Genomic DNA, 27,763 nt, shown 5'->3' with positions numbered 1-27,763 from the left:
CCTCTCATTTTAGTTTTATAATAATTTTGTTTAATACTACATTTTATCAAACATGCATAAAGACGATCAATTTCTCATTAGTCTGTCAATCCCAGAAGCATACAACTTCAGTAATCAGATTAAAACAAAAAACAAAACATGAGCTAGTCTGATAAACACATATTATTGTAATTTTATTGTATGAAACCTTGCTTGTTAAATACGTCACCAACACAAACTTTTAAGAAATTAGATGTACTCTTTTCCAGCTTTTTATTCTGCACAACGATGTTCAGTCATTTTGTCACCTGTATTAGGACTCCAGTCTGTAATGATTATTAAAACCATTGTTGCAATTTATTGTTTTTCTTTCATTTTCTATATAATAGTCCCTCTTTTCTGAGCTGATAGTTAATATAAAAGGTGTTGGTGTCTGCCACCAAAACTTTTGTTTGACTCTCAATTCAACCTCACTAATCTCATTTACAATATTATGTAAAGGATATATGCTAGTCACCATATAGTGTGTGTGTTTTTTTTCCACTGTTTAATTTCATTTGCAGACGCACTCTTAAAATTTTCGAATTCTGAAATGGTATTCAAAAGATCACCATTCCATATAGCCATTTAATGATTTCATCTTTGAAACTTCTTAACAGATTAACACTGTCTGGTGGATCAAGACACAAAAATGGGGGGCCTTTGTTTTCTAGGACTAGTGCTCTACCAATTGAGCTGTCCAAACAAAACTCAAGGCTCTGAAGTAGAGCTGGAAGGACAGATTGTGAGTCATGTTTGAATAGCTCAGTTGGTAGAACACCTAGTCCGTGAAAGGAAGAAGGTCCCAGGTTCTAATCCTGGACCAGCATACAATTTTAATCTGCCAGAAAGTTTTGAATCAGCACATACTTCACTGCAGAATGAAAATTCTTTCTTCATTCTCTTCTATTTCCTGTACACTGCCCACCTTAATATTATAGTTCATAAATGCAGCTAAGAATAATTTCACACAGGAATGCAGAAGATGGACAATTACAGCCCAAGATAACACTCTCTCACTTAGTAATAGAGTGCCTATTCTTTATCTTTCATATTTCCATGTCATTATTACCTTTAAATTCCTCATCATTTATATATATCTTTATTGCTGATGGTTCTGGTAAAAAGAGAAACAAAATATCCCATCAGAGCTGGGATGGGAATTTGCAGACCACCACCACCACCACCACCACCACCACCACCACCACCAGCACCGCCTCCGCCTTTAGTTTTTCCATGTGCTACAGGCTTCAGTTATATACGTCCATGTCACGCCTGCTTCTTTTCTAACGTCTTCTTGTCTTCTATTCACTTTTCATTAGCTTATTGATTTTGTTCACACTTATCTTCAGCAATCCCACAAAGAACTTCCTTGATCTGTGTACTATCCATTTGGCAAGCTATACATCCTGACCACCGCCATTTCATTTTCATTACATTCAAAATTTAATCTTTCATGTCAGTTTGTTCCCTGTTCTATTTGTCTGTTCACCTGCTTCTACTGTGATTTCCAATGTACACCTCCCTTGTTGAGCAACATTCAGTTTTTGAATGGTTCTCACTTACAAGACCATGTCTCACAGCACTAAGTCAAAACTGTAAAATATGCTGATTATAAACTTTTTGTTTCAGAGCTTTTTTGGGAACAATAATTAGTTTGTCAAAAGCACTAGAGGCTGTTTTTACTTTTACGTCTTTTTCTTTTTGTGTCAATCCAGTCATTATCTCTAATTTCCCAAAACTACAAAAATTTGTCAACCAGTTATTAGTAAATTTTTTGGCTGCATAATAAACTATAAGCAATTTAGCGAATTCATGCTATGTCCAATGAGTTATCTCAAGTGAATATCTACTCTTATCTTTAAATGAAGTTATCAGTTAGTCATAAGGTAAACTACAAAAGTGTGAAGAGCCCAGACATAGATGATACTTAAAAAAGGGAAGAAAGAAGTGTGTCAAAAAAAGGTGTAAAAGACAAATTCTGCCCCACTTCAACTAACAATCAGTTCTAGTCCAGCCTTAAGCCTTTCCTGCTTCCAAATCCTTGTCACATGGCTCACTTTTGTGCAAAACATCCTAGAACAAGATCTGTCTCCTGCATCCTCCCAGCACATCCAGCTACAGTTCTCTGTTCTGACAAATTTGTCCGCCCAATGGAAGAACACATTGCTCCTTGCAGGGAATGAATGGAGAAGCTGCATGGCAGAATTTTGCAGGATAAACTTATTCATTGCTATCAATTGGTTTAACACTCTAGAAACCAAGCCCAAGCATAATTTGGGCCACAACACTGTCTACAAAGGATTGCACCCAAATATGTCTCAGACTGCGATGTTTCATGAAGCTGAAGCCATCTGTTGCTCGAAAATTGTGATGTTTCACATGAGAAAAATGTATGTATGTCTCACTACCTGTCCATCGACAGGTGCTGCTCCCTTGTGTCAGTTCATAGAGTTACTTCAAAAGTGAACCTAAGAGCAGCTGTCATGACTGAGTCACTGTATGCTTGTATAGTCGCACGATTCAAGTGTGTACTCTTTAAGGTTTTAATGTTCCCTGTAACTCTGCTAAAATATGCCATGCTTGTTGACTAAGAATGTTTGGAAACTCTAAATGAAGAATTGAGTCTGGATTGGAAGGATAAATATCTGAGTGGGAACAGTCTTAAGAAATTGGGAAAGGATTATTTCAGAAACGCACAATACTGGCTCACTATAAGCAAAAGGACAAGACTTTCCTGATAAAATTCCTGCAACTAAGTTGAAGCAAAATTCAACATGGGTTTGCATGACTTGCTTAGAAAAGACAAGTCTACTGGAAAATTAATGAAGAAAAACAAGCTGGTATATCCCTGATTGCAACATCCCTGCATGCCAGACTGCTTCTGCTGACTTTTCCATATGGAAGCCAATTACATGAGAAACTGCTCAACGAACTCACCTCACCACTTCATCAGTATTGTAAAATTTGTAACCTATCACAGAACTAAAATAAAGATGAGAAATAAATCTTGAAGCTTTGTCATTTTTAGTGTGTACTGCCCTTTAAGATTCCTCAAACAAATATGCGACAGTAAGGTTGTAAATAACTGTATAAATGGCTGGTTTTCTCTGCCCAGAATATTTGTAAGTATTTGGACCTTAAATTGTTAAGAACCATGAAAGAAGGCAGTATAAGTGGAAGAGACTTGAAGGCACCAGAAGGTTTCAATTTAATGCTGAAACGCACAGGGGCTATGACTATGGCCGTAATTTATTGATGATAGAATGTAACATTGCTCTCAAACAAGTCATTCTTGCACTTTTGAGAAGCCCAAAATGACGTAGAGAGCCTGCGAACTTTTCACTGAACAACAAGTTTGTTAGCTAGTCTAGTCCTTGCAGTTGTGTCCTCAAAGATGCTAATTTGCCCACCACAATCCTTACATGATCCTTGTTCTAACACACTCAAATCTAATAAAACATAACCTAAACTATTTACATGATCTCCTTTGTCAATAAATAAATCCTCATGGTTTCCAAGCTTCCTCCTCAAAGCACTAGTAGGCGTGTCCTTTTTGTGTGTCTGTGAAACATCTATTTCAGGATAAAAATTGGATTCAGATCCACTCAAATGCTGATTTCCAAGAAAATGTCACTTATTAAAAGAACTCTTTCTTTTCGTCATGTGGAAATGAGGAATAAGAATGTGTAATAGTACACCAAACCACTATGTATACAGTTCAACACCTGTAAAACACTACAACCACAAAGTAAATCCACAAGATGCATGTGCAATACTGCCAATTCTTTTTACACAGTGCAGCCAACCTCTTCACATGAATTCAAGGAATAAATAGCTGAAAACCACAGCCTTGTAGATTGAATAGTTCCAGAGATAGCAAGTCAATGAAGAAAGACCGGATTTTTTTACACTTGTGCTATTAACTTTGAAATGATAAACTGTACACTTCCAATTGGAATTAATCGACAAATGACACATCAAATTATTCAGGACAGATCAAATACTATTAAGAGATAATAATCAGAAAATGTCACTTTTTGACCAATTTCATCATATGTACTCCCCTTAAGTTGTTCATCATTAGCAATAAGCACTTTCTAGCACTATAAAATAAAATTATTTGCCAAAAGAATCATCGTTCTGTTAGGGAAAAACCACAACACAACAAACTGCGGAACCAAATAGACAGCCATATTTGACTTCTTTTTTTAACTATGTCATGCATAGGTTAAGAGTACACTATAAGGCAGCCGAAAAGACTACATGCGTACTCTTACTGCACTCCCTTCATTTCTAACATTCTGTCTGAATAATTTTCTTTGCATCAAAACAATTTTTCTAGTGTATGCATTTGTGTGACCAAAATATGTGAGTTTCCTTCATTACTAAATTAAATAGAAAAAAGTGTGTGTTTTGTTGTAATGCTGTTTCTTTTATTTAAAATCAATTTTATTTCCAAATATGTAGGAACCGGAAAACGGAAAAATATAAGAGAAAAAGAGAAAGGAGGCTCATTTTACGGAGTCTATAATTGAAGACGCAAGAAATAGAATTGTTAATGGGGAAGTAAAAGAAACATTGTGAAATGCTTGGGAACAAATGGCTGTACGCTAAGGAAGTGACTAAAAGCAGTAAGTATTGTCTTATTATTACTGTTATCGTATACCCACAGTGAGTACTGTGTTCTGTTGGCCTTTAGGCGGAACGCAGTGTACCTAATTCCAAAGAGATTCTTATTTATCTTAACAGAGTTATGCCCCCACATCATTACGCAGATTCAAAAGACGTTCAATCCAGTCATGGAGTAAGAACTTCCAGATCACTGCCTGGACCTAGATGCCCGATTTTGTGGTCTGACCAGAAGACAAATGATGAGGCTGGTATTCAATTTTGCAGAGCAGAATAATCTTGATCACAGGTTCAAACGAGCTGTAACACTGGCAGGAAGGGATTGGCTGACTGACTTTAGCAAGAGACAGGGATTATCTCTTCATAATCCTGAGCTAAGAGTGCAGCTTCAAGCAAATTATGAGTTTTAACAAAACCCAAGTAGACCAATTTTTTAATAATTTGGAGTCATGCTACGATGTGAAAAAGTTTCAACCTAACAGAATCTTTCATTTTCAACATGGACGAGACAGAACTGTCAACATTACCACACAAGATACCTAAAATTCTGTCTCCAAAAGGCAAGAAAACAGTCTGCAATGCAGTGTAAGGTGAAAGAGGAGAAACTGTAACAGCAGCCTGCTGCTTCAACCCCACAGAAATTTACATCCCACCAGTCTTGATTTTCCCTCATAAACATATGAAGCCAGAAATCTTCTCTGACGCCCCAGTAGGGACTTAAGCCTTGGCTTACAAGTCTGGTTTCATAAACTCCAAACTGTTTGTGCAGTGGTTGAAACACTTTGCTCAGCACATAAACCTGCGAACTAATGATTCTATACTCCTCACTTAGGACAATCATGGATCTTATTGCTCTCTTGAAGCCATTGCACTTTGCAGATAACAACATACCTCTTCTTTCCCTAGCTTCCCATTCCAGCCACAAGTCCCTGGACAAGAGGTTCTGGGGTCCTCTTAAATCAGTGTATGCAGTGGAAGCTAGGTAAGGTCATTGTTACTAATCCAGGAAGACCCATTAGACAGACAGATGTGAGACCCTTGTTTCAAGCTGCATATTCCAGAGCAGATGCAACTCAAACTGTTGAGAAATCCTTTGAGTCAATGGGAATATTCCTGGGTCAATCCGGATGTCTTCATAGCAGAAGACTTTGCTCCAGTAGAACTCGCAGACAGAGCTGAATTTCCAACTACTAAAGAAAGCAAAGGAGTTCAACAAGAGCCCACGGACTGCTGCCTCTCAATGACTGACAGACTTTGCTGCTTCTCAATGATTGACAGACACAAATAAAGCAGAATGCTGATGTACAAGCAGAGGTAGGCCTATTCAATATTTATCCACTTCCAAGAACACAGAAGCAAATGGCAAAAAATCCAATATTCTGTCTGGGTCTCTGTACAAAAATGCATGGTTAGAAAAGCTAAACCAGAAAATTAACTAAGTGACAAATAACACTATTGAACAACACAGAATCTCTAAGGATAATCTGGACTTACCCGTGCCATCGACTTCAGGAATAACCAGGTCCAAACCCAAGGAGGGATACGATGTTTTGAACTGTCCAGTGTGGGGTGAAGACTACAGAGGCGTATAGTGGAAGATTAGATTAAGTGTGATAATTGTTCCCAATGGTGGAATGAAAAACACACAGGTTATGAAGGATGTGGTGAATTTTCTTGTGATTTATATTAGTGTGTACACTTTCACTACATATCACAATTGAGGTGACAGTATGGAAGAGCAGTGTCTTACACATGTGACATTTAATGTATGTGTTAAAAGTTAGGCGGCTGTACTGATATATGTTGTTCCTAAATAAACTAGAAATAATTTGTTACAAAAGAAGTTGGTTTTTACCTTCTTATCTAGGAGATATGAGTGATTTAATAGGAAGTGCATACTTTTTCCGAACTTACCCTATCTTAGAATATAGACTGAACATATTGACAGAAATAGCATTTGTAAAGTTGCTGAACATGAAAGGGAAGCATGAGAAGGGAGTGAGACAGAACTGTAATGTATCCCCAATTTTATTCACTTACATATTGTGCAAGTATTAATTAGATGATACTGGAGGAATTGGGCAAGGAAATGAGACACTAAAAGTAGTAGATGAGTTTTGCTATTTGGGCAGCAAAATAACTGACTATGGCTGATATAGAGAGGACATATGCACACTGGCAATAGCAAGAAAAAGAGTTTATGAAAATGAGAAAATTATTAACACTGAATATAATGTCAAAGATTAGGAAATCTTTCTTGGATTGCAACCTTATATGTAAATAAAATACAGATGATACAAAGAGAATATTTCATCCTTTACCATGCCAAAGTTAGATTTTTAGAAGGTAACGCAGATAACTTCTCCTCGTCTTGTGCTTGTGAATATCTCTGTTATTTTCAGACTAAAATAGATTGTTAATAAGAAGTTTTGTAACCAAATAAACATTCTAAAGAAGAGGCACTGAATCAAATCAGGAATAAAACAAACTTGTGACAACTCAATTAAAAGAAGGATTTGTTAATATGACACATATGGAGGCACCAATGAATCTTCAATTTGGTAATTAGAGGGGAGGGGAGGGGAGGGGGGGGGAGTGTGAGGGGTAAAAACTGGTTCAAACAGATGTAGGTTCCAGTAGTTATGCAAAGATGAAGGGGCTTGCATATGACAGACTAGTGTGAAGAGCTGCATCAAACCAGTACACAACAGCCATAGGCCACTTTTGAATTCAATGCCAAGTATCAGTGTATGTATTTTCAACAAAAAGATATTCTCTTCTAAGTAACACGATAAGAGCTACAGGAAAAATAATAAAAAGGTGGACAGGAAAAATGAAGAAATTTCTTTTAAAAGTTTTTAATGAGTTTCCAAAGGGAACTCCCAAACTGCAGATAGCATTAATGATTTTTCAGGAACCAAGATTTACAATAATAGCTGTATGCTCATTTAAAAAAAGAAAGAAAAGATACCTTTACAAAAGATGACACTGGCATAATAAAATGACAAAAGAGTAAATGTAAAATGTTTGATATAATAAAATTGACACTAAAAATAAAAGTCAGCTACATATCAACATATTATGGAGACCAAATCCTTCTATGATTGAAATATGTGCCTTCCATATGCCATCAAGAACAGCACAATCCTTCAAATACTTGACAGCCATAATCAGTTACCTACAAAAAGTGTGGAATAGATATGTCCACATGAGGATGTCATCTCCAGATTGCATGAAGGCCACACCGACAAGCTGCTGATGATATCCCGAAAACTTCAAGGAGATCTGTTTTAAGTGCTGGGCAATGTGTCCCTTGTGTGTCCATCGGTGATGCAATACATTTATCCATTAATGTCATTTATCATTGCGAATATTTTTGGTTTTCTCAAGAAATAAAGGAAAGAAAGAACATAAAATGAGGATCAAACAATTGCTACAAGGACGTCACCACTTGACATTAGCACAAATAGGATTGGGATACAGAAGTAACCATGTTTTGAACAACCTACTGGAGTGTATTAAGTGCTTGGTGGGTAGCCTAACGTGGTTAGATTTTACAATGAATTAAAGAGAATTCTCTCGGGTAACTATTTTAACAGCAGAAAATTATTTTCACATGCATTATTAAAATTAATGTATTGAGATGTAATGTAATAAACATTAACACTGTACAGTCTTCCTTTACAGATCCTAGAAACCTCACCTCCTTCTTGGAATCAGATTCATGCAAAATATGTTTTATAAAAAACTCAGAGAGAAAGATAAATTCAAGCATCAGATATGAAGTTAATGAGAAGAGACACAACTAGAGAAGCTGTGGCATTAAAATACCCATGTTAGATGCAATAAACATACTTAACTCCCATAGTCTAGCATTTGCACAATGAAAATGAAGAGCACTAAGATAGATTTTTTTTTTAAACAGGTAAATGAAAGGAGAGAGACCAAAGGAAAGTTCCAATAAATATTTGCTAGAAACAGTGAAGAAGGAGTGGACAGAGTAGGCTTTATATGGGAAGTAATCTGAGAAAAACATGAATATAGAAACAGTAAGGGTTGGTGAGGACTTGAATCCACATCTGGTGAACTGAAGTTCAACAGTGCCAATTATCTCTGAACCAATAATGAAACCTGTTCCCAGTCTCTTATGAGACACCGTTAGATAAAGACTTGTCATTCTCATTTTAATAATTCAGTACATGAAACATTATTAAAGGTTTGTATATAAATTGCATACCATGATTACTCTAAATTCTACCTATAGCTCATATTTATTCACTGAAGTTTGTGGCAAAAAAGCATGTACCATGATACACATAAGAGACTCTTCACAATGCAATTACAAAACATTATGAACATGATGGCTAAAGAGTAATAACTTTGATTCCATACAGAACCATTGTGCATAGTGACTGTATTATTGTACAGAAGGATAGGAATACAGCAATCACTTACAATCCCAATGGTTTTTTTATAATTCTTGCATATCTAGTTTTTCAGCTATAAATAGCCATCTTCAGTGCTAAAATACAAGGAAATTACAGAATTACAACTGATTTATGTAAAACACTGTTCATCCAATGCAAATGACCTATTTTAGCCAACATACCTTATGAGCCAGCTCTAATCCAACAAACTCATGCCACCGTATTACTCCCCCCCCCCCCCACCCCCCCCCCCCCCCCCCCACCCCCCTCTCCTGGAATACAGGCAGAAGGAAACTGAGGTTGCTGTTTACAGCAGCTTCGGTTTGCGTCATGTAGTGTAAGTAAAATCTTCTATAGTCCAAAAACTAACTAACTTAGTTTCTATCCGATATACATAATAGTTTAAAACCCATTTTTATTAAATAAAATAAGTAAGTATTTTAGCACTGAAGGCGGCTATAAACTATCATGACATTCACTAACAATGACAAGAGATAAGATATTTGGTATATTTGGTAAATACTCTTACCTTTGTTTTGGCAATGTAGTTACTGGAGATACACTGGGTACTGTGAATGGTGCTGCATGCTGTGGGTATGGATAGGGCACTGGCATAGGTTGTGGGTAGTTCATTGTCATTTGGTGTGGGTAGTTTATTGGCGCATGTGCCATATAGTTTACTGGTGCAGTCTGCATGAAATTAAATGTTGTTCCAGACATCGATCCTATTCCTGAACTGGAACTGAATTCATTTTTCTTATCTGTGTGTACTGCAGGCACTGTCACATGACTCTTTTTCCCTTCTGTTCCTTTAGTATGTCCATACTGAAGTGGTGCTCCCTCTAATGAAGGAATTAGTTTTGGTACGTCTTGTACTTCTGATGGTGCTTGTGTTTTCATTTGATGGGATGGCATTTCACCAGCATAAGGAAAAGCAAAATTGGATGGGGTTGTTATTTCTTTATTTGCAAGTGATAAGACTGGTGCTAAATTGCTCTCAGTTTTAAGTGAAGCCGCACCCAGTTGACTCACATCAGATGTATGCACTGAATTTGGCAACTGTAAAAAGAAAGAGGAAGAAATAACCAGCTAAACAAAACATCTAGTCAAGAATTTTACAGCTAACCATGGCTTAAAATAATATATAAAATTAAATTGCTGAGTGACACCACAGCAAGTAATGGCATTTATTTCATTGGTAATTAAAAGTTAGAACAAATAACTGGCTAATATCAATGCTTGGTTGAGTATCTAATGTAGACTTGCAAACTATTCTACATAACATCTTTTTAACATGTGAATGTCTGTATCAGGTTCAAACATAACATCATATTCTAAGACACATTTGGCTCTGAAGACTTCTCCATATCATTTCCACAACACAATACTGAACAATAATTGCATTCTTAAACACAAATTTAAAGATAAAGGTGAAAAAATTTATGATAAAATGTAATTTGGTGAAGAGTGTGTGTCTAACACTCACTTTAATTGGAACAATTAACCCGAGACAGAATGTAACATAAAATAATGAGAGACCACAAATTAATTTTAAGTCAGAAATACCTCCATTGAGTACTGAAGGCAAAGTTCAACAATGGCAAAATTCAACCATGCCAAAGTTCAACCATAAGAAATTGTGTGCGAACTGGTGCAGACATCTGTGGAATATCTTCCCTATCTAGGGCGGTGGATATCAAAAAATACTTCAGCCCAATGTACTTGATAAAATAATGGCTTCTCTTTAATGTTGTTATCAAGCCTGTATGAAATGTTTCCAGGGAAATAGCACCAGAGGCAAGCAATATGTCTTGTTTATATGCCACACTCAACAGTGTGTGGAGCAAATTTATGGGTGTGCCCCATTCGAACGGCCACAATAATAGTACATAAATCCCTATAATAATTTTTTTCTCCAAAATTTCTTGTCAAACAAACAAAAAAGTGATATTACTGAACTTTCATCATAGAGATCTGCTATTTTGATGTATGAAATGATAACAAAAATATGGTTCCATTAAGAAATAATGTTAATACCTTTATCTTGGGATCAATGAAGATGTTTCACGAGGTCTCATCACTATTCCTCTATGGAAAAAGAGATTATTATATTTACTGAATCAAAACTTTTTTGAGGTAAAAATGATGTTTGCTTCACCCTGCATACTGTAGTGTGTAAAGTTATACAAATGTTCAGATTATAAACGAAGAAATATAGAAGTTACCCCCATAATTTTCAATGTGGAAAATTAGTGCTAGTCATAATTAGATATAATTGTACTTTACAGAAGTACCCTGCAGTGGGTGCTCCTGCCAATTGGTGAATAAATTGACTCATCTTATATGATTGAAGGCTCTCCTTCATTGTATGATCTATGGAACACCAAATGTAAAAGAATGATGATTAGTTGGAACTCTTAATATCCTTTTCAATACTCCAATGTTCCCTTAACTGTAAATTCTAATGCAAAACGAAGTGCACGTGTATCCACAGCAGGCCCTTCTTCGAGCACAAGTATCTATTTGACTGCAGCTCCCACCAACACATTCATAAATGGTTGTAGTTTTATACATACGATATATACACTTTGTTCATAAATTTCCCAAGCAGTAAACATTTACATTAAGCATATATTTTCACACCTATACAATTTTGACTTATTTCCACAAGAATCAACCAACAACCTTTGTTTTTGATACACTTAAATGGTGTCCATCTTTCAAACCATTCTGGTCACCATTGGCAACAAGCAATTTTGTCATTTACATTAACATTCCTCCTCGACAATAAACATGTATGTCTTTTGGCTAAAATCAAAATGTACTACAGTGACTATCTGCAAGTACCTATTTTTTCATAATGTCACTTTTGGCATGTAATCTGCTCAAAAGGGGTTTTGCTCTGTCTGCTTATCTGAGAATGTGTGTGGCCTTAGATTCAACTGGAGCAGAGAATGAAAGGATAAACCTTACGAAACTACAAAAAACATCTTTTGTGACAAATGAAACAGAAACAAAAATAAAGGCAGCTGTTTGAAATTGTGCATCTGTGGAATGAAGAGCTATATCTAGGTAAAATTCGAAAATATTAGGAAAAGGATAGATTGCTACTAACTGTAAAGATGACCCGTTGAGTTGCAGACAGGCACAATGAAAAGACTGTTACTGTTTTATACATTGTAGCTTTCAGTCAAAGCCTTCTTCAGCAAAGAAAACACACACACGTTCAAAAAAGCAATTTCGCTCTCCGCTCTCTCTCTCTCTCTCTCTCTCACACACACACACACACACACACACACACACACACACACACACACACACACACGGCCCCTATCACCAGCAGCTCTGACCAGTAACATTCAATATGTACACTTGGATTCTATAAGCATGCTACCTACAATGTTGTCAAGATTTTGCTGCTCAAGTCATTCCCACTCCTGAGGTCATCCAGTGTTTGGAGAGGGTTCTTACAATGACACACTGCAAGTCCCAACTTATGTCAGCAAGTTGTATTGGTTTCAAGTCGGCACATACTGTAGGCCACTCCATTTGGTTGGCTCCTACTTCTTTATGGAGGTATTAACAGAGTGGGTGTGGTGTGCTCATAAATTATTGCTTCAGTAGACGAAATCATTGCTGAAACATTGACTAAGGGTTAAAAAAAAGTCTGAAGGATTCTGCCCTGATACTTCACAGCCTTCAACTTACCCTTGACAGAAATGAGAGGTGTTCGGTATCTGTGAATGTTAGCAGTCCAAAACATAACTGATCCACCTTCTTGAACTTGTGGGACTGCATGCCCATGATGTGCACTCACAACTGGGTACCTACACACTAATCTACGGCAATTGTCATCTATCAGACAAATCTTGCACTAATCAATTAAAAACAATCTGGTGTAAGTGATTCAGATTCCATTCCAGGTGTTTTTTTACCATCTTATTCACGCACCTCAGTTCTGGGTGCCCTTTACAATTGTTCAAAATTGGGGCCTAGAAGCCAAACAATCGTGTGGAGACAACTGAATATCTACAAGTGATAATCTCTAGGTAGTGGTTATCAGCTGTTACTGTTGACTGTGTGGCCACTACAATACAAGTCTTTAGTGTATTGTGTCCCATGATAGCAGTTGAATGTTCCAATGAGGTCACGGTGTTGTATGCCAATTCTGTGGTCAGTAGGATATTATCTAAATTCTGTGTACTGCATATCTATTTAGAAGTGATGTGTCTGTATCACTGTACAAAATGATCAAAGAATGAACACGATCTACATGAACAACAACAACAACAACAACAACAAAGAAGACTGAAAACAATGCTAAGCTTCTGATAGCATCCTCCTTCAGAGTTAACAAATAAAGAATACATGTATACAGGCATGCACACACTTGGACTGTTAACACTGTCCCAGCCAACTACATTGTACGGCCAATGTTTTGGCCAACTACAATTACCAGTAACCTATTTTATCACCTGCATTCTGGCCTATAAGAGATTTGAAGTGGAATCTTTCAACAGGCTCAATACAAAAGAAATCCATTTGTTCCAGACACAAAGAAGGTAGGAGAGCAAATAATTGTCATATAAGAGATGGCAACTATGATGGTTTTCTACTATTACATTACATAATGTTGCCACTCTCAGTGCTCTACACTAGCTGATTATTCAATGCAAAACGTAACTAATGTCATCGACTATCACTGTGAACCCTACCAGAAATAGATTTCTACAGTAAGTTAGCGGATTTATTTTCCAGTAAACACAACTCATCTTTCAGCACCCAAATTAAAATATTGAATTTATCATTCTTATGTTGTGCTCTTTGCTGAATAACTTCATATACATCAACTAATAATTTGAATAGTTCAGCCCCCTTCACAGTCCTACTGACAGTAAAAGTTAAAATCACACTAATCATCATTGTTTAGAATTAGGTTCTCATAATTAATTAAATAGCCTGTGACAAATTGAATGACAAATGATCCATATGATTAATGTATTATGAACATCTTCATTTCTGTTTGAAAACAATAGTTAACAACTGTGCGTGGAACATGCCTTCCGTTACCAACATGCAATTAATTTATTAGTCGAGGTAGGAGTCAGCAACTTGTGGATAAGACATGAACTACCTTTCATGACTTTAGTTACCTTTTCAACAGATTCTGATGCAAAACAGCTTATCTAAATAAATTTAAAATGCACATGTACTTACAAAATAAAATATTTTCTTACAAACTAACGGTGGACAGATTCAAGTAATGCAACATCCATAAAGGATGATGATGTAATGTCTTACCTTCTCATCTTCATAACCATCATCCATAAGACTCCTGCCACTCTTATCATACATAAGGGCTGTTGCTAAGCTTCTATGTAAGGTAGAACTGTTGAGATCTGGAACTATAAATGAAGGCAGATCAGTTATTAAGAGTACAACCAAATCACAATCCTAATTCAATTTCTATGTATTAATTTTGACAGAGAACCAGGATTGTAAAATAAAAAAGATTCATGCGCACGTAAGTTCAATAGAAACAGGTGTCGAATAGACACACACACACACAAACACACGAGGGCATGAGGGAGGGGGGGGGGTGAGGGAGAAAAAGATAAGAAAGGAAAATCTGATGAAAAGTGTGTAGAAAAAAATGAGGTGAAGGGTGAGAATGGAGAATTTGTGCTATAATTTTCCTTTTTAGCAGGTAATGGGATACTGGATTTTTTTGACCTTAATTTTAAAATGTCTCCTTTCTTCTTGCATCTTACCTATGTGAACAATCCCCTCTCTCATAAAATTCTCTCACATTATCTATCATTTTGCTTTCAGTACGGACTCAATCAAACATCTACTTTTTACTATTATTCATATTTTCTTGATTAGATACATTGTTATTCCAAATATATATACTAGTTGGAAGGAAAATAGGTAAAAGGTGTAACCACAACCCATTTTCTTCTTGGGAGGGGGGGGGGGGGGGGAGAGAGGGGGGGAAGAAATAGCGGTGAGAGAATGGTAGGCAGTACTAATGAATAATTCTAACTGGAGGAAATATACAGGGTGTTACAAAAAGGTACGGCCAAACTTTCAGGAAACATTCCTCACACACAAAGAAAGAAAATATGTTATGTGGACATGTGTCCGGAAACGCTTACTTTCCATGTTAGAGCTCATTTTATTACTTCCCTTCAAATCACATTAATCATGGAATGGAAACACACAGCAACAGAACGTACCAGCGTGACTTCAAACACTTTGTTACAGGAAATGTTCAAAATGTCCTCCGTTAGCGAGGATACATGCATCCACCCTCCGTCGCATGGAATCCCTGATGCGCTGATGCAGCCCTGGAGAATGGTGTATTGTATCACAGCTGTCCACAATACGAGCACGAAGAGTCTCTACATTTGGTACCGGGGTTGCGTAGACAAGAGCTTTCAAATGCCCCCATAAATGAAAATCAAGAGTGTTGAGGTCAGGAGAGCGTGGAGGCCATGGAATTGGTCCGCCTCTACCAATCCATCGGTCACCGAATCTGTTGTTGAGAAGCGTACAAACACTTTGACTGAAATGTGCAGGAGCTCCATCATGCATGAACCACATGTTGTGTCATACTTGTAAAGGCACATGTTCTAGCAGCACAGGTAGGGTATCCCGTATGAAATCATGACAACGTGCTCCATTGAGCGTAGGTGGAAGAACATGGGGCCCAATCAAGACATCACCAACAATGCCTGCCCAAACGTTCACAGAAAATCTGTGTTGATGACGTGATTGCACAATTGCGTGCGGATTCTGGTCAGCCCACACATGTTGATTGTGAAAATTTACAATTTGATCACGTTGGAATGAAGCCTCATCTGTAAAGAGAACATTTGCACTGAAATGAGGATTGACACATTGCTGGATGAACCATTCGCAGAAGTGTATCCGTGGAGGCCAATCAGCTGCTGATAGTGCCTGCACACGCTGTACATGGTACGGAAACAACTGGTTCTCCCGTAGCACTCTCCATACAGTGACCTGGTCAACGTTTCCTTGTACAGCAGCAACTTCTCTGACACTGACATTAGGGTTATAGTCAACTGCACGAAGAATTCCTTTGTCCATTGCAGGTGTCCTCGTTGTTCTAGGTCTTCCCCAGTCGTGGTCATAGGCTGGAATGTTCCGTGCTCCCTAAGACGCCGATCTTCCTGTCGGGACACCTTCATTCTGGAAATCTGTCTCGATACAAACGTACCACGCCACGGCTGTTGCCCTGTGGTAATCCATACATCAAATGGGCATCTGCCAACTCCGAATTTGTAAACATTGCACTGACTGCAAAACCACGTTCGTGATTAACACTAACCTGTTGATGCTAGTACTGTAGAGCAATGAGTCGCATGTCAACACAAGCACCGAAGTCAACATTACCTTCCTTCAATTGGGCCAACTGGCAGTGAATCGAGGAAGTACAGTACATACTGACGAAACTAAAATGAGCTCTAACATGGAAATTAAGCATTTCCGGACAAATGTCCGCATAACATCTTTTCTTTGTTTGTGTGTGAGGAATGTTTCCTGAAAGTTTGGCCATACCTTTTTGTAACACCCTGTATAAGATGGTAGAGACGCTTCTAATCTTTCAGGACAGAGGCAACTGGCTGAAATGAGCACCCTCTTACAAAATCGCAACAGGAGAAGAAGAGTTTGGAAAGGGTGAAGAAAAACTGAAAGACAATACTAATTAATAATTAGGTGAAGATTTAGAAGTCAAATGCTGTACTCAGGTAGTGGGTATTAAATCAAGAAACAATTGTCAAATAAATATGCTGGAAATGAATCATTGTGGTCTTATGACCATACCCCCATAACAGTGAATTTGCAACAAATATATGGAAGTTTGTCAGGCAAACAAGCAGCATTGCAGTTATTTCTTACTATGCTGCTGGTGCATTATACAGTGATTGCTGTGCTGCAGTTCACTTGTAGCTGTATGCTGCATCATGTTACTATCACTATGACCAGGTACACAAAAAACTAGCTGATCAACATTCAAATAGCTTATGCAGCAGTGCCTTGATGCGTTTTGGGGAAAAGAAGACTGAATCCTGAACATTTCACATACACCTGTTACCATCAACCAAAGTCCTTCGATCTGTGAGTCTGTGGCCCAAATCTTCACAGGAAAAAGTATTTTAGCACCCAAAATGGAGAGTGCAAGATATTAGATATAACAAGCAGCCCCGAATTTGATGAAGAGGAACTCCACCACTTCAAAATAATACTTTCAGCTTGCAGCAGAGCAATAGCTCACAAACTCGAGACCGAGCGAGGTGGCGCAGTGGTTCGACACTGGACTCGCATTCGGGAGGACGACGGTTCAATCCCGCGTCCGGCCATCCTGATTTAGGTTTTCCGTGATTTCCCTAAATCACTCCAGGCAAATGCCGGGATGGTTCCTCTGAAAGGGCACGGCCGACTTCCTTCCCCATCCTTCCCTAATCCGATGACCACGCTGTCTGGTCTCCTTCCCCAAAACCAACCAACCAACCACAAACTCGATATCATTTACTGTCCTCTGCCTGATCTAATGTAGCCCGCCATGACTTCGTCTATGTTATTTGTTCGATGTATTTCAATCTTCATCTTGCCCCATAGTTTTTGTCCCCAACAGCTCCCTCTAGTGCCACTTAAGTTATTCCTTGATGTCTTAATGCATATCTGGCTGTCCCGACACTTCTAGTCAATGTTCTTCACATATTGCTTCCTTAGCAAACTCTGCAGAGAAATCCTCATTTCTTATCTTGTCATTCTACTTGATTTTTAACATCGTTCTGTACCACCACATCTCAAATGCTTCAATTCACTTCTTTTCTGGTCTTTCAACTGTCCATGAGCTACTTTCATAAAATGCTATGCAGTGGAGGAGGAAAATCGCATCCCAGTGTTACACAATTTCTAATCTGAGCACTTCTCTCTTGGTCCACTCTTACTGTTCCCACTTGGTTCTTGTGTATATTTTATATTACCTAACATTGTAAATCCTTGATGGAACGTAACAATATTATGAAAAGGATAGTTGCTACTCACTATATAGTGGAAATGCTGAATCACAGATAGGCACAACAAAAAAACTGTCAGAAAGTGGAGCTTTCGGCCGACAAGGCCTTTGTTGGAAATACACACACACACACACACACACACACACACACACACACACACACGTGCATATGCCAGAAACATTGTTTTCTGGCAACTGTGGTCAGACTGTGAGCAGCAGCATACAATAGGAGAGGCAACTGGGTGGTGGGGATAAGGAGGTGGCTTGGATGGGGAGGGGGACGGTAAAGTGGTGCTTGTGGGAGCATACACGCAACAGGTGGAGAGTGGATACGGCAGCTAGGTGCAGCTAGATGTTAGATGGAGGGCAAGTGCAGGGTGGAGGGGGTAGCAGAAAATGAGAGAAGTAAAAAGACTGTAAGTGCTTTGGAGTAATAGAGGGCTTTACAGTGCTGGGATGGGAAGAGAGAAGGGGCTAGATGGGTAAGGACAATGACTAAGGAATGTTGAGGCGAGGAGCGTTACGGGAACATAGGGTATATTACATGGAGAGTTCCCACCTAAGCATTTCAGAGGAGCTGGTGTTGGTGGGAAGGATCCAGATGGCACAGGCAACGAGGCATTCATTGAAATGAAGGACATCGTGTTGGGTGATGTACTCAGCAACAGAGTAATCCAGCTGTTTCTTGGCCACAGTTTGTTGGTGGCCATTCATGTGGACAGAACGCTTGTTTGTTCTCATGCCCACATAAAATACAGCACAGTGGTTGCAGCTTAGCTTGTATAGCACATGACTGGTTTCACAGGTAGCTCTGCCTTTGATGGGATAGGTGCTGTTTGAGACCGAATTGGAGTGGTTGGGACAGGTCTTGCATCTAGATCTGTTACACGGATATGAGAAATGAGGCAAGGGGTTGAGAGCAGGGGTTGTTTAGGGATGGATGAGGATATTGTGTAAGTTTGGTGGGTGGCAGAATACCACTGTGGGTGAGGTGGGGTGGATAGTGGGTAAGACATTCCTCATTTCGTACCCTGAAATGAGGAATATCCTACTCACTTTGTAGTGATGTCAGAGACAGAAATTTTGAGCAGTTATGGTTAAACCCCGATTTAGGAAAAAAAGAAATTTTAAAATGCGATTTATATGTTGTTTTTTCAGCAGTATCTTTGTTTACTGTTACTAGTGTACTTATTTGAATAAAAATTCATCCACATTGTGTGAGCATTAACAAAAATTAAAAACCTATTGTCTTTAGACTTTGTTGTTAAATACACTGTACCAAACAATGTAAGTCTAAAACTTTACTGTAGCTCTGATTCTGTAGTGGCCCTGGTTATTTTAACAAATTAATCACATTAAGATACTTTTAGTACAGTTTAATAGTTAAGCTGTACCAGTAGACATCATAGAACAGTTCTATCTATTTCAGTAAGATGTGAATAAGAATGTGAAGTATGCCTAGCTCTGCCTGTTTAACCTAAACAGTTATTATGAGTTGATTTAAGTAACTATTATGCTCTAAAAAGCAGTAACAGTTTGGTTGAGTGCAGACACTTTCACATGCTCATCACCAAATGGATGTCATTTTATGTACTTCCACTATAAAATTTATTTTGGATATTCTGCTCAATCCAACGACGTCTACTCAGCTTTCACCTATTTATCAGTTTTATTTTTCCCTGCACCCTGCAGATTTAGATCATAATTTTGAGTCAAGGAAAAGGGCACAGAAATTCAAAAGAATAAGCAGTAGAGGAAATGAAAAAGTTAAGATAGAATGAGAGAAAGTGGAAACTCTACAAGTTAGTGCCCACCAGGCAAGTAACAGTCTTCTGAAAATACTGGTGTTAGAAAAGTGGAACGTAATAAAGATGGGCAAATTATGGATGAATAGGTCACCAAAGGAACAGCAAAATTCAGAGGTAAAAAAAACCATGGGCAAATCAAACTTACCCTATTTTATTGGATGTGATGGGAGGCCAACAGTATGAGTTACTAAGAAATAAAATCCACACAGAGTCTACAGGGACAAAGTCAAAATGAAGAAGATGGGCATGTAAATAAACTCAAAAAGATATGATAGCAAGAAAAGAATAAAACTGAAAAGGAAAATTAAACACTTTTGGTAGTGAAAAGTAAAAGTGTTAATTTACAACATGAAGTTGGTGGTGTAAACTGCTACTGAGTGCAAAGACAGGGCAGATATATGGAAGAAATATATGGAAAGTCTCTACTATTGGAACTACTTGTACTGCAGAATAAACAGACCACTGAATTATTTGAATTCAAACAAGCTGCCACTACCAGAGATGATAAGATACTTTACATTTATTAAAACTGACAGGAACTACAGGAACCTAAATGTTATTTGTTATTCAAGAATCTACGAAACAAGAAGTTTATATCAGGTTTGCACAGAATTGTATCCATCAACCTACTGAAGATGATATGGGCACATCAATCTGAGACCTAGCAGTGCAACATTTCATACATTAAAAGCATACATTGACAATAAAAGGAAGAACAAACAAAATGTATTCATAGTACCTTCGTACTTACTGAAAATTTAAGTTGGAATACAATGTTTAATTCTGTGAGAGAAATCAGATCATTTGGCAGATTTTATTTGTGAGGCAGAAAGCAAAAATGGAGCTCTTGTTGGCAAAGTCAATTCTTCAGTAGTATCAAAACAAATGATTTTTTTTTCAAAACTATACGTTTTTTCCCAATTTAATATACTTTATCTTCCCCTTTTTAAGCTATACAATCAATAATAAAACAATTTGAAATAGATAAAACACTCAAATCTGCCATTAAATTAGGGAATGTCAACCCTTATAACCAGGTATCTCTTTGTCGCCTATGGAAAAATAACAGAGCTGACAAGAGGTCCCTTTTCATTAATACAATTTAGCTGATACACATCACTTTGGAAACTAGTCTCTCCTGAATGCTAGCAGCTACTGAGGCGTCTGTTCCTGATAACAATAATATCTGCTCTGACTACACGTCCCTTTTTATTTGTAGGTTTATGAGACAGTAATATTGCTGATATTCCAACTCTTGCTCTGTGCATTTTTTTAAGTGTTAGTTATTATGAATGGTTATTTATTTTCAACATTTACCGTACTGTATTTAGCTTCTGTAAACATGTATTGGAAACGATGCAAGCAACTGCAAACTGATTAGCAGCACAACACACCTGACTGAGTTTGTTTTCACTTGTTTGTTGAGTGTCTTGTTAAAATTAGTGATAATAAAGTTTTATATGTCTACCTATGATTGACTGTTGGGTGTCTAGTAGAAATCAGTGAAGATATAGTTTCACAAATATTAAATAAGATAGGTTTCAACAATTACAATAATATCAGTGATGAAGATTATAATGTGAATGGAGATTATTTTTCTGAAAGAAGTTTAAGCAGTGATCAGTTAAGTGAAGATGAGGATTTCCCTGAAAAAGAAGAATGAGTTAACCTTTCAGAAAGCTGTTTGTTAAAACACAACACCAATAACCAATGTTAATTCTGCTGTGATGGTTGAAACTGAAAAAGGTGTAGTTGTAAAAATACACAACTGATTAAATAGTTCCAAGAAAGTGCCACTCATAACTCGAGACAATCTCTGTGAGTACAATGTAGAAATGCAAAGTAAAAGCATATCGCAAAATCGACATTACATTGAGTTTGTCCATGCACACGACATTCCCGTTAGAAGATGTCCCAACAGATTTCCTGATGGAGTGACTCCAGACGGAATGATAAGGAAATGTCAAGAATACCTCCTCGGAAACATGAGACCATGCTGTAAATAGGAATTCAAAGTCTTTTACATCCTCAAGTTGAAATTGAACTTTTTGCTGAAAGCAACAGTAATGCAGCTACCAGTCCTGAGCCTGATGATCCACAAACAGTTCCTGGACCTATGAAGAAGGGCTGGAAACGCTCAATTTAAGGTGTCAAATTGAAGAGTTGTGGAACACATTTTTATACTATTTAATAGAGAGCATTTAAAGTTTGTTTTGGTAATTTAAATCTTGTTTTGGTGTTAAATTGATTCCTTAAATGTACAATATAAAGGTTCTGCGTTACTTTGACCTTTTGAACGTGTTTTCCTCAAATGACCATTTCCATTTAATAACCTTGAAATGTCTGTAAATTAAAAGCAATTATACAATCATGGTTGTTGCACCAAATTATTCAGAATTTAATGTTTAATTTAAAAATATTAATATGTCAAAATAGAAAATTTCTGACAAGAGGGCCTATTTTGCATTTTGCCTCACATTTATTTTGTGTTCTGTAGATCCAAGTAGCAATGAGATGGAATGTATCAAATTGTATGTAGTTTAGATGTAACTTACATAAATACAATAAAAGATTCAAAGCAAATAATATATCAAATTAAGAACACACATCCAATTAACAGAAAAGAGAGACACTTATGAGAGAGCTGTTGAATGGAACAGGTAGCCTACTTAGCTTAGAATTTAGATGACAAAAAAAAAAAAAAAAAAAAAAAAAATTTAAGGTGATAAATAATAATAAACCCAAAAACAACAGGTTAAATGTTATACCTGAGAATATATGATAAAGGTGGGGAAAGAATTCTACTGCCTATGAAGTAAAATTACCCAAGATGATCAAACCAAGTGATGTCTCGATAGCAGACTGCCTCAAGCAAAGAAGTATTTTTTTTCCACTAAGTTATGCAAACCTTTCCTCAACCCAGAGGCTGGTTTGAACACTGCAATGCTTTGTTGGGCACTGTTCTATCGGAGATGATATACTATAATCTTTGAAATGACGTACCCTGCAAGTTGTAGGAGGCCTGCTGTTAAGTGTGGACTCTGAACAGCAAAGGAGCTTTGTACTTTTCAAATTAACAAATCATTGCCAGTGGTGAAAGAAATGATAAATATCAGAACAAATCCTTAGACTGGCTGGCAATTTAATCCCAGTTCTTTGAACTTTCAGCCTTACATTTACCCAAGGAATCAGATAAGATCATTCTACTAGTATCTAGTATTGAAATCACTACTCACCACATAGATGAGGCGTTGAGTCAGAGGCATGCACAACGCAAAAAGAATGCTAGAACACCTTCAGAAGAGGAATTTTGTCTGAAAGCTGATGTATTTCTTGCATTATTTTTCCATTGTGCCTGTATGCAACTCAGTTCCTCCTCTTTGTGGTCAGTAGGAATCTACCCTTTTCTTAGTACTCCAGCCTGGACTTGCCACTGTTTAATACTGAAAAGTGACTGAGCAAAATGTTTGTCAGACAGCAGCCTGAAGAACAGAACTGAGTAGATATGAAACATGGATCATATGACAAGTGGCAATGAAGAAACAGGAAACATCTAAAATGTACTGTCATAGAAGGGTATGGAGATAAAAAGTGAAGAAAAGCTGATAAAAGTTGCAAAAGAAAATGGCCTGTGAAAAACTAACGCCAAATGAAAGAACTTGTTAATAGAACACCAAAGAATAGTTACCTCAACATTAGAAGGAGAAATGGAGGACAAAAATTTCAGGGACAGACAAGGATACATTACATAAATAAGATTATTATGAATGTTTATGACAGAAATGCAAATATGAAAAATATTATTAAAGAGAGACTGAGGATGGAACAACAAATGTAGAAAGATAAATGCTATTAAAAAAGAAAAAAAATGAAGTTTTTATTTAAAATATTAAAGAAATATAAACCACAAAAGTGATTTTTGTTACATGTAGAAAATACTGACAACCTACATACCCTGCAAAATGCAAATATAGTGTTTCAGTACACTTTTGTTGCTTACTAAATCCTCAAATTAAAGCACAGTAATTGCCTTCAGAATGGAAGAATTCTCCCCTCCCTTCTTCTTGTAAAACTGTTATATTATGACTACTGGTTATCCTATTTTGATGATGAAGATTTTATTTCACACATGAATTTTATTAATACAGGATTTTTGCACACATGGATCAACCAAGAGAAAGGCGACTGTGTACAATGACGAATTTTGTTAGTTTTTTCTTCTCCACTATACCATATGTTTAATGGAAGTTCCCTCACAGTTTTTAGTTTTGCCCTTATATTTTCCCATGTTACTTTCTGCTTCTGCCTTTTAAGTCTCAATGGTCTTAGGTTACATGTACCCTACATTATCTTTAATGTATTTTGAAGCCAGATTGACACATTAACACTACAAGCTTATATGATGCATATACAATGATCTATTACACTTTCTTGAAACATTACCACTGGCAACTGCATTGTTGAATGTTAAGTTAACAATAATGACATATTCAATGAAAGCACTGTAAACTTACACTGTTGTTTTTTTATATCAAGACCAGCATCTTCTAGGCTGCAAAGAACATCTTTTACAATCCTTGCACATTCTTTCACATCTTCACCTGAAATGAAGATCAATCAATTCGCAGAAATATTACTCTGTCAGTTTCCATGTTCACAATTTTCACGGTAATTGCAGACCTGACAACCGAGTATGAATATTTTTGTAATATTAATGGTTTCAATTGACTGCTGTTTTCGAACCTAAAACTTCACTGAAACTACAATCAGAATATGTTAGCTACAGTAGGATAGGTGTCCGATTCGTGAATGACAGGCTACTTCACTAACATAATAAAATCCCTCTCACAACATTCTAAGGTATAAGCAAAACCGATTTTAGTTTTGTTTGCTAATTTGGAACCAAATAAAATGAGAAAACATACATTATCAATTGACTGATTAGTGATTAGCTCCAGATAATACTTTACTTGGGTTATACCATATGTCCACTTACATCACCATACTTCCACATTTTTTGCGTCCTGAAAGTATTCTCACACATGACGGCACACACACAGCATATACTTTGAGGTCATAAATGCAAACTACTGTTTTTGTGATGGCCTAGGAAAACTTGTTACACAGCCCCCCCCCCCTCCCCTCCTCCCAAATAAATATTATACATAACCTAATATGTTAAGTTTGTAATTAATTTTAGTTTTCAGGTAAGTTATAATCATAGCACTAGATTACGTACTTTGATGTTTCTTGTGGTATCTTATGTTCAAATTGTCTGACTACGGCATTGGCAGCCATTGGTTCTCACTCTTCTGTACGAGAAAGATTACAAAAGTAGGCACTTGTCGATAAAATCTAGCCAAATATCTGTAACGTCACTTTAAGTCAGCTTAAATTCTTCAAAAATTTGTTCATGAATCTCAAAAGCAAATGGTCTTTGTTAACTTTACCAGTCTTGCACTGCGGGCTGTTCACTCTGAAAATCAAATATAAAATACTTTACACTCCGTAAAGCACATGGGCAGTAACCAGAATTAGGAGCAGAAGTAGTGCAGAAAGTACCATCTGCATGGAATGCAGGTCTTGGGAGAGAAACGGAAAATGAAGTGGACAGTAAACTAAGAGCTCTGTTTTGAAAATATTTTTGGATGGAATTACTATCAATGGTGTATCACAGAAGTGAAAGGCCTCAGGATGTATTGAGGCAGCACAAATCTATTGGCCATGATATTCTATCTGTACACTGAAAACACAGCAAAGAAAACTGAGGATAAATTTGGAAAAGAGATTTAAATTCAGGGAGAAGAAGTAATATTTTTAAGGTTTGTTCATGATATTGCAGTTCTGAGACAGTAAAAAACTTGCCAGGTCAGCTGAATGGGATGGATACTGTCTTGAAATGACATTGTAAGGTGAATACAGAAAGAAAATAAATGAATACCAACAAAAGTAAACAAGAGTAATGAAGTGTAGTCAAATTAAGATGTTCTTTGGCATGTCTACTTTATTGCAGTGTTCATTCCAAGTACGCCAGAAACTCAGTTATCGAGTTACATGGTGATCTGTGAAAAAGTGTCTCTGTAAACCATTCATAGTGGGGGGGGGGGGGGGGGGGGAATTAGTTGCCAATGTGGCAGTATGTAAATTCAGTGACAGCCTGACAAGCATTACAGAAATTATGAACATGCTAAAACTTCAGAATGGACCAGCCTCTTACAATTTCTGCACAAAAGGGGATGAAACATGTATTGAGTCAGCAGAGCAGAGGGTGGCTGAAGCTGCCAACAAGGCACGCAGGATCATCATGGCTGTGAAGAAGATGGAGAAGTGCCTACTTTTGGATCTGGAAGGGTTGCTGTATGGTGCAGAAGTATATAACTTAGGTAAACAAATGTAACGCAAAACTTTTAAACGTTTTTCTTGAAACCAAATTTTTCAAATTGGCAGGAAACGTAACTTCAGAACAGTACAACATTCTCATCAGAATTTATTGTTGGCATTGTAAACCGAATTGTCTATCAGCATATGTATCCATTTTAAGATATCTTCAGAAGTCTGTTTTTGGTGCACACTGTTGTCTCGATTTTGTGTGTGAGGAAAATGGCATTTATTTCAGCATGTCTCCATTTCATTACAACTTAATATTTTTCAATTATCCTATGTATTCCACGAGAAAATATATTGAAAATGACTTACACAAGATTGTTTTGTTACAGGCGTAATAGAACGACTTTGAGAATTCTGTCCAATGACCAATGATCTGGCTGCAAGGGGTCCTTCTGTCTGGTAAAGCAGTTACAGGGAGTGTCCGACATGGACACAAAAGAAAAAAGTGTAAGGAATAACACTCTCACTTCAGATGTAAGTAGTACTTTCTATTTTATTTGGGGAAAAAAGAAACCCATGAAAATCACCTATTTTTTATGTAGTCAGAGGGATACCCCCTTAAATTGGGCAGTCATGAAGAAATTAGACACTAAAAGTCACAGACAAGCTCTTCTATTTGGGACACAAAGTAACTGACAACAGCTGAGTGACAAAGAATATAAAATGTCATTCGGCAACAAGTAACTGACAACAGCTGAGTGACAAAGAATATAAAATGTCATCTGGCAACAGCAGGGAAAGTGTTTCTGAAAAAGAGAAATTTCTTAATATGGAAAACTTTAGTGTAAGGAAGTCTCTCACCTGAAAGTATCTGACTGAGGTGTAGCCTTATATGGAAATGAAACCTGGGCAATAAGTAGTATAGACAACAGAGATGAGAATGATTCAAATATGGCATTACAGAAAAATTCTGAAAATTAGATGTGTGGCTGAAGTAAATAATAAAGAGGTACTGCATCAAATTTGGGAGAAAAGAGCTTTACTGCCCAACTGACTAAAAGAAGGGATAGATTAATAGGACACAAGTTAATTTGCTAATGTTGGGAAGTGGAAGATAGGGTAAAAACTGTAGAGGGAGACCAAGGCTAGATTACAGTAATCAGGTTTAAATCGATGAGGGTTGCAGTATTTATGCAAGGATGAAGAGACTTGGACATGATGGAACTAACACAAAGCTCAATCACTATGTTAAAGTACCCTTCCACAACATAACAGTAGGAAATCCTGGATGGACTGCAACAAAAAATATAATTAAAGGGATAATTGCTACGTACCATATAGTGGAGATGATGAGGTGTAGAGACTGTGGTCATATATAATAGAAAGAAACATTCCACATGGGAAAAATATATTAAAAAACAAAGATGCTGTCACTTACCAAACGAGAAATTGCTGGTAGATAGACACAATAAAAAACACACATCTCTGCCCAAATTCTTTGC

The 27,763-nt window shown here is 37.1% G+C and overlaps 1 protein-coding gene across 4 annotated transcripts in view; it reads right to left on the bottom strand.

The window, feature by feature from the left end:
- LOC126480916 (uncharacterized) overlaps positions 1 to 27,763 on the bottom strand; it is a 331,145-nt gene that overhangs the window by 23,675 nt on the left and 279,707 nt on the right. For 3 of the 4 annotated variants that reach the window (XM_050104327.1, XM_050104343.1, XM_050104335.1), the window contains exons 26-28: positions 24,449 to 24,535; positions 14,379 to 14,482; positions 9,607 to 10,136 (exon numbers count right to left, since the gene is read on the bottom strand). In XM_050104327.1, the coding sequence (XP_049960284.1) occupies positions 9,607 to 10,136; positions 14,379 to 14,482; positions 24,449 to 24,535 (721 nt within the window). The remainder of the gene's footprint in view (positions 1 to 9,606; positions 10,137 to 14,378; positions 14,483 to 24,448; positions 24,536 to 27,763) is intronic. The other variant, XM_050104351.1, reaches the window with a different exon arrangement.

The sequence above is a fragment of the Schistocerca serialis genome, chromosome 1 (assembly GCF_023864345.2).
Source record: "Schistocerca serialis cubense isolate TAMUIC-IGC-003099 chromosome 1, iqSchSeri2.2, whole genome shotgun sequence".
Lineage (NCBI taxonomy): Eukaryota > Metazoa > Arthropoda > Insecta > Orthoptera > Acrididae > Schistocerca > Schistocerca serialis.
This window is presented reverse-complemented; position numbering and strand designations above follow the sequence as displayed.